This window comes from Marmota monax, unplaced genomic scaffold (genome assembly GCF_021218885.2).
Source record: "Marmota monax isolate L192 unplaced genomic scaffold, Marmota_monax_Labrador192_F-V1.1 WCK01_AAM20220418_F8-fsc00134, whole genome shotgun sequence".
NCBI classification, from domain to species: domain Eukaryota; kingdom Metazoa; phylum Chordata; class Mammalia; order Rodentia; family Sciuridae; genus Marmota; species Marmota monax.
The window spans coordinates 4,263,318-4,272,119 of NW_026692281.1; the positions used below are offsets into that span (position 1 = coordinate 4,263,318).

Sequence of the window (8,802 nt, forward strand, 5' to 3'; positions counted from 1 at the left end):
CATCTTAAGTTTTGATAATGAATCTTCCAAGGTGATTTTTTCCTAGGAAGTATGAAGAGGAAGCAGAAGTGATATTACTATTCCTGGAGTAAACCTTTCCCTTATTTGGCACTGATCCCAAGTGAGAGCAAAGCAAAGCATTTTCCTAGCTTTACTCCTACCAGCTTTTAGGAAGACAAAGTCTTAACCAGTTCAGGTGAGTCCTAACCCCTTCCTTCCTTCCTTTTCTCTTTTTTTGTCTGTTCTTTACCTTCCTTTATATTTTTTCCTTCTCTCCATCAGCCTGCCTTCCTCCTTCCTTCCTGATATGGTCTGAATGTTGACATCTGCCTAAATTCAACTGTTAGAATCTAATCCATAGCATGATGCTATTACAGGTCAGACCTTTGGGAAATGATTAAGTTATGAGGGCCTAATTTTCATGCATAGTATTAGTGGCCTTATAAAAGAGGCTCCAGCAAGCTCTTTTTACCTCTTTTGCTATATGAGGACACATAGTTGGCACCAACTAGGATGAATGGGCTCTTATCAAACACAGAATCTGCTGCTGTCTTCATCTTAGGCTTCCCAGCCTCCAAAGCTATCAGCAATACATGTCTGTTGCTTATAAATTACCTCATCTAAAGCATTTTGTTGTAGTGAAAAAGTGGACCAAGATAACTCTCCTTTTTACTCCTGACATTACCATAATCCTGAGTCTTGGCTCTGCTTTGCACATACCATAGATCAGTCTGCACTCTCTTGTAATGGGAAATTTCTTTTATTCAGGAAAATATCTCCCAAATGGCCTATGGAACTCCAGAAATAAGAGATATCTTCTTAACCTGCTAAATTGATTGAAAGCTTGATGGAGGAGGTGGTACTTAATCTTGGTTTTAGATGGTTGAAAGGACTTTATTTATCAGAAAGAAAGAGAGACCATATTAATCGAGGGGAACTCATTGAGTAAAAGCATAAAACTAGAAAAATGCAGGGCAGTTTAGGTAACAAGTTCAGTTTGGCCCCAGTTGGGTGTATTTGAACAAGAGCTATTTGCTAGGGACTAGACTGAAGAGGGTAGTGAATATCCTTGTATTTTGGATTAAATATTTTAGCTGTTAGAACGGGACATGTACAATCATAGGAATGACTTACTGACCATATGGAGAACATTTTCTCTGATTCCCATGACAAATCTGGCAACATTCACTTAACTAAAATCTTATAGGGACAGAGTAATTTGCCTATAAATTATCTGTGTGTCCATCATTTCATTTACTTCTCAGAAAAACTCTGGTAGGTAGAACATTTTTGCACAGATACAGATGGCACTGGGGATAGTCTAAAGGGGCTGGGGTAAAAGAATGGGCTTATGGCAGAACAAAAGCTCTCCTTTTCCCTTCATAGGATTCAATGGAGCTGGTTATTTCCAAATTATAATGGAGCTTCACTTTCCTCCTAGCCCTGAGAAAAACCTATACCTCTGTGATCAAGTCAATAATCATCTGCTTCATCCTAGTAACAACCCTGGAGCTCTATCCACCTACAGGCATAGAAGACATTAGCTTCTGGCCACTAGCTTGCTCGATACCTGCTACTTTAGCATTCTCCAAGTAGACTTCCTTTTCTCAGTAGAAAAACAGTGGCTGGGTGAATGGTACCATGTTGTCCAGTGATACCTCCAATGCCCTGGCCTATAGTTTCTTCACCTCCTTAATTCTTATACTAGCACCCACTCCCTATTTTAGCACACTTGGCCCCACCAGGAAATGCAAGTCCCCTTTTGTAGTCAGAATTTTCTGCTTTTCCAGAAATTACATTCCTGAAACCCAGTGGTTTGACCCCACAGAATCTCCTCTTTCACTCAACAAATATTTGCTAAGTACCTACTTCTGTCCTAAGCACTGTATTTCAGACACCACATGAACCCTACTTTCTCTCCATTTACCCCGTCCCTTGCTTTATCCTTGCCTACCTTTTCTTTTTAATTGCATTTTTAAATTTGAAATTTATTTTTAACTGATACACAAAACGCAAAAATTCACATATTTATGGGGTACTATGTGATGTTTTAACACATGTATATGTTGCATAATGTTTAAATCAGGTTAAACAAATCTATCTCCTCATTTATTTTGTTTTGTTTTTATGGTACTGAGAATTGAACTCTGAACATGAAATCATGCATGCTATGCGAGTGTTCTACCACTGAGGTACGTCACAGCCCCACCTTTTTTTAAAATTTTGAGACAGGGTCTTGCTAAGTTGCTCAGGTCAGCCTGGAATATGTGATCCTCTTGCCTCAACCTCCTGAGTAGCTAGAACTATTGGCATGTGTTACCATGCCCAGCTCACTTATCATATTTTAGTGAAAACATTTAAAATCCACTCTTCTAGCCTTTTGAAATACACAGTACATTATCATTATCTATAGTCATCCTGATATGCAATAAAATATCAGCACTTACTTCTCCTATCTAACTATAACTTAATACTGTTTAATCCCAGCGCTGTAAAAGCCCCAGAATATTGTTTACCAATTCCAAAGAATTCCAACAACTTGGAGTAATCAACTGAGAGGGTTTGGACATTTTATTACTTGTGTATTTCTCGGTGACAGCAGGCAGGGACAATATGGAGGGCAGCACTATGCTGGCAAGTGGTAGGGAATATAGGATAAGTTGTATGCCTACTGTGCAGATGGATTACTTCAGATATTTTATGAGTATATTCCTTTACTTCACAACCAAGGTCATTTAGCTTTGATCCACACCTAATGATTGGAGATGAGAGAAGTGACCAGTTTCCTTTACCCTTAACAAGGACAATATATACATTCAGGAACAGCAAGCCTTCTTCGACATTGACTCGTGTTAAAACCCAACAAGTACTCATTGGTAAACCTCTCCCTGACATTTCTTCTCCTCTACTGTTCCCAGTCTCTGGTGATCATCATTCTACTCTCAACTTCTATGAGATCAACTCTTTAGGATTCCACAAATAAGTCAGTGTATATGGTATTGTTTTTCTGTGCCTGGCTTATCTCACTTAACAAAATGATCCCCAGATTCATCTATGTGGTTAAAAATGACAGGATTTCATCTTTTTATAGCTAAATAATATTCTATTGACTATATGTACCACATTTTCCTTATCCATTCATCAGTTGATTCTGTGTTCAATCACTTCAGTCTCTCATCCAGTAACATACTCATTTTGGAGCAAGCCAATGTACTCTCCTAAGCCCAGGATGATGGATGCCATAAAATAAATCAAAATGACTAACACAGAAATCTATATAGATAAGAGTAGAACAATGGTTATCAGAAACTGAGGAGGTAAAGAGGACAGAATGGGAGTTGTCAATCAAAAGAAACCATGTTTCAGCTAGACAGGAAGAATAGGCTTTAAGATCTATTTTTATAGCAAGGTAACTACAGTCAATAATAATGTACTACATATTTCAAAACAACAAAGTAAATGTTAAATGTCTCATCATAAAAAATGATGGGCGAGATGATGAATACCTTAATTAGTTTGATTTAATCTTGCCACGTTACACATGTATCAAAACATTACATTATACATCATAAATATATGCATTTGTGATTTGTCAAGCCGAAATAATAAGTTTTTAAAAAGAAATATAAATACTTTCTATCAATCACTTATTATGTGCCAGGAAATATGCTAAGTAATCACTTTAAATGAATTAACTCATATAATTCAATTGTCCTGCCTTACTCATGCCCATTTTGTAGATAAGGAAACTGAGGTGCAGTGAGGTTGAGTAATTTGTTCAAAGTCACATGGCTAGGAAGCAGGATCTCACAAAATTATAGAATGAGATTGCCATATATCTTTAGGTGTCAACAAACCTGGACCTTTATCAAGTAGACATTCTCTGCATTAGCTATTTCAAAATTCATCCCATATTAACAAGCTTGCTTGAACATCCCCACCCCCACTACTGTTTTACTCTCGCTGTCAACTGGGAACATTTTTTCCCACATCCCAGAATAGGTAGAAGGCATTAGGCATGACAGCTTCAAACTACTATAACAACTAACTCTACTGAATCCACCCATCCTTCCCTCTTGTTTTGGTTCCTCCTCCTAACCAAGGCTAACTCATCTGTATTCACTATGGATCCCATCCCCTACCCCTATCCATGGTCCCCAACCTATCAACTATCCTGTCTCCTATGTCTTCTACTGGATTGACTTTCTTCTCAGCTTTTAAATGAGCTCACATCCTTCCAACTTGTAAATATAAACCTGAACCTCAAATACTTTTCTAGCCACCATGTTATGGTTTGAATATAAGTTGTCACCCAAAAAGCCCATGTCAGTCAATGCAGAAATTTTCAGAGGGAAAATGATTATGAGGGCTGTAACCTAATCAGTGAACTAATCCATTTGGAAAATAATATGAATGGATTACTGGGTGGTAATAGTAGGTAGGTGGGTTGTGGCTGGAGGAAGTAAGTCACTTGGTGACATGCCCTTGGGGATTATGTTTTGTCCTGGCTTATCAGATTCTCTCTCTGCTTCTCTACAGCCATGAGCTGACAGCTTATCTCCATCACACCTTTCCACCATGATGTTCTGCTTCACCCCAGGCTCAGAGCACAGAACCAGCTGACAATGGGCTGAACCTCTGAAACTATGAGCCCCAAATAAATATTTCTTTCTAAATAATTCTTGTTAGGTATTTTAGTCACAGTGCTGAAAATCTGATTAATGCATACCACCTCTTTCCAATCAAACTTCTGGAATAAGGAGGCTGTATATATTCTTCCTTTCCTCACCAACAATTCTCTTGATACCCTACTATAGTGTGATGGTTATCCCCACTTCTGATCTAAACGGCCTTGCCACACCACCAGTGAATTTCTAGAGCCATATCCAATGATACATTTTCTACTTTGATCTTGCTGTACCCCAAAGTAGCATCTGACACATTCTTGGCAACACTATTTTTCATAAAACCCCAGTGTCTTCCTTGGCTTCAGGAGAGAGACAGCTCTCCTGGCTTTGGCCTCACCTAGCCAATTCTTCCCTCTCAGGGCTTTGGGGGCTAATTTCCCTTACTCCTCTCTTCTTTCATAGCCATCATCTAATATGCCATTATGAAGTTCAGCCATTTCTATCTTCTGCGTTCATCCAGAATCCAAATACTTCTCACCACCTCACTGCCTACACGGTGATTTGAGCTACTGTCAGCTCTTGCCTAGCTCATTATTAAAACCTACTTCCTGGATTCCCTGATGCTTCTCTTGCTAGTACTCCCTAGACATTTCACTAAAATCATGTGACTCTTCAGCTCTAAATCCTGCAAAGTCTGAAGTATCTAAACTGACTCACAAAGCCATATATATCTGCCCACATGCCCTCTCTGGCCTCTTCTCATACCACTTTGCCCCCTTACTTCCTTTGTTACAGCTATACTGGCTGTCTGGTTTTTCTCTAACATTCTAGCATATTATCACTTCTGGGATTTTGTACTTCCTGTTCCCTCTGCCTAGAAGGTCCTTCCTTCAGATGTCCTCATGGTTTGTTTTCTTGATTCTTCTAGGTCTTTGCTTGAATGTCTCATCTTTTCAGTGGGGGATAACTGAAATTCCCTATTTAAAACAGCACCCTTCGCAGCAGTGCACCCTCTACTCCTTCCCCTACTCTATTTTTCTCTATCACATTTATCACCATCTGACATACTGTATATTTTACATATATATTTTGTTCAATGTCTGTTGGCCTTCACAGAGCTTCTATTATGATAGGAAAAAAAGACACTGAAAAAAAGATAATAAAAATAGATACAAAATTATATGCCAAAAGGTGGTACATTCCATGGATAGGAAAGAGGCCAATTAAAGGACTGGAAATGAAAGGGGTGAGAATTGGGATTTCTATTTTTTGTATCAAGTGTCTAGGGAAGATCTCACTATTAGAAACATTTGAATAGATACCTGAGGGAAGTGAGGTGCAAACCATTCCCATATGCAGAGGACAAACATCATAGGCAGAGGAAAAAGCAAGTACACAGCCCCAAGTTGTGATTTCTGACTTGCCAAAATCAGAATGGCCTAAACAGAATCATGTTTCCCTAATCCTGTTCCTATATTCCTCAGTTCAATGGGTGACAACACCATCCAACAATTCCTTGCCCAAGTTGGAAACCGCAAGGCAGTGTGGGAAGTTGTGTTCCTCCTCTAATAGACTGATTACCCTTGAGGACAGAATATTTGTCCAGTTTACCATTCTGTGTGATGAATGTGGCACTTAACAGAGAACCTGACACAGAGGAGGTGCTCAGTAAGCAACATCATCACACTTCACTGATGGTTGATTAGGCCTAAATTTGATATTAGACCTAAAAATGTCTCCTTTGAGTATGTTTAGCAAACATATGCTCAGTGATGAGTTTTTGCCAAACTTTGTTCAATGTTGAGAATATAAATATGAACAAGAGACTCTACTCTGGGAACTGCATAAGCAAAAGTAATCTGTGCATAAGTTATCACAGGCTTATTTGTGCTTATATTAAAAAGTGATTTCAAAGTCATACACTGAGTTCTAGAACTTTGAAGATACATGCATTGGAAAAGAAGGAAAATAATAATAATAATAATAGTAATTATATTAACAACAACAACAACAGAAGCTAACATTGAGACCTTTGTATATACCAGGCTCTGTGCCACTTTACATGGAATACTGTTTATTCTTACAACAACTCTGTGACAATATGATAGAAGAGAAAATTGAGACTCAGAGTGATGAATTAACCTGCATACATTGCACTGCTTCCAAAACTGACTGCTGTGGAAGAATGCTTGATGGCTAGCAATAGGCTTGGCAGATTAGCTCCTGTAACAGGAGGAGCTCAACAGTGCTCAGGAGAACTTCAAGCCCACCCCAGACTACCATGCATACCTTCTCTCTTTCTGTTCCCACAGCCGAAACTGTGCTAGGTCTTTGTTTCCCTGGGTTCCAGCATTTTCTCCAAATTACAATCTTGACCTAATTCAGAGAATGAAGGTTCTAAGTGAAATGAGACCAAGGCAAGTAAACAGAGGCACAAGGCATCAGGGAAGCCTAAGATGGAGGTGATGGAAAAGAAAAGAAAATTTCCAAATCAAGCCCAACAAATAAGAATCAGAACTTTGTAGATCAGGAAAGCATAGCTCCAGTGAAACACAACAGTCCAGCCATCTAGGTGGGAAATCTGAGATTTACCAATGTTATATGTTAGGCCTATTCCCTACCATTTATTTAGACCCGGGACTAGGATGGGGGTGTGATGTTTGATGTTGATTTTTTTTTGTTGGAGATGTACAGAAAGTCATAGAAGGTCAAGAAACATCAAAGAATATTATATAAAGAATTGAGTTGAACTTATAGAGCTTACCCCATCCTTGTGGAGATAGGATGTTAGACTGTCCCAGAGAGGAAAAGGCATTGGCCAAGGTCTCACAGCAAGTCCAAGGCAAAGCTGAAACCAGATCCCAGTCCTAGTAGCCATGTCAGTCAGTTCCTGTGCCCCACAACTGCAGGGAAAGCAGTCCACCTCTATCAGTTCAGCAACTGGATCTCTTCAAGGCAGACAGGACCCTGTAGAGCAGCAAAGAATACTCCTGAAATGAAAAATTGTCTCACATTGTTCTCTAATCCTTCCTCCTCTCAACTTTAATCACCTCCCCCTCCCCACCTTTTCAGACAGTCACAGAGTTTTAGGGCTGGGCCTTCTGGATATTCTTGACTTAGTGGTAGAACTGGATTCTTTGTTGCCTCTGCTCACCTGGCCCTTGCAGCCACAAATGTGACTTAATGTCTTCTGGCTAGAGACCCAAACACAGCTGGCCCCCTGCCACATCCCAGACACACAATAAAGGGAAAGGCAGTAAAGTGCAGGCCTCCTCACTCAGTCCTCATTATGACCTCCGGTTAAAGGCCCAGACAAGATTTTTCTCTCAATATGCAGACTTTTCAGTGAAAAGGATCTGCACTGTCAGGCTCACAATTAAAGGTGGAGAGCACTCTAGAGACCTTGTTCTCCATGTTCTCTGGGAGGTGGGGAATTTCGATGAGAGCCAAACTATGAAGCAGGTATCTTCCCAGAGAAGAAAAGTGAAAGCAGCCTGGGAGGATGAGCCCAGGGCTCTGGATTCCAATTCTGCCCTGTTATTGGCGGACTGGGTAACCTTGGAGAAGTTCTCTGAGCAGCAGTGGGCCGGTTGATAACTGGTGGCAGTTGGCCTCTATGGTGCAGTCCCTGAGGGCCCTTGTGTTAGAGAAGCAAAGGAAGCTGGGGCGCTGCAGCTGACTTTCCTGGCAGGTGAGTCCCTCTTCTGCGTGGCCTCGGAGCAGGAGCCACAGTTCCTGCCTCTATGTCTAAGGGCGGGCCAGTCAAGGTGCCAAGGGGCTCTGCAGTCCCTCCAGGTGCCACAATCTCCCTACCCCGTTTTTCCCCACCGGCCTCAAGTTCTGTGGATAAACTGCCTGGTGGAGGCCAGGGAGCTATAGCGCAAATGCACAGCGACCACGGAAATGCGAGTGCTCGCAAAACCGAAACCCAGCTCCAGGGATCCTGTGAGCCCCATCTGGGCGGGACCGGCCCCAGAGCTGGCGTTGTAGCCACGCCACAACCCGCCCGGCTTCGGGATTGCGGAGCCCCAGCAAGGGGTTCCGTACCCTCCCCGCCCCCTGCCAACACCACGCCCGCGCTTATTTGCATTTAAAGAGAAAGGCACCAAGGAAAACAGTGGGCGGGCTCGGGCACGCCTTCCCACTTTAGCGATTGGGCTACACACCTGCCAAT

General features: G+C 41.2%; 1 protein-coding gene across 4 annotated transcripts in view; it reads right to left on the reverse strand.

The window, feature by feature from the left end:
• LOC124090048 (uncharacterized) overlaps positions 1-8,646 on the reverse strand; it is a 112,782-nt gene extending 104,136 nt beyond the window's left edge. For 3 of the 4 annotated variants that reach the window (XR_006850933.2, XR_009226488.1, XM_058578275.1), the window contains exons 1-2: positions 8,442-8,646; positions 7,393-7,595 (exon numbers count right to left, since the gene is read on the reverse strand). Coding sequence is in view for 2 of the 4 variants with exons in the window: in XM_058578275.1 (XP_058434258.1) it covers positions 7,393-7,397 (5 nt within the window). In the remaining 2 variants the exon portion in view is untranslated. Of the gene's footprint in view, positions 1-7,392; positions 7,675-8,441 lie in introns of those variants that run through there. The other variant, XM_058578276.1, reaches the window with a different exon arrangement.
• Between the last annotated feature and the right edge of the window lie 156 nt (positions 8,647-8,802).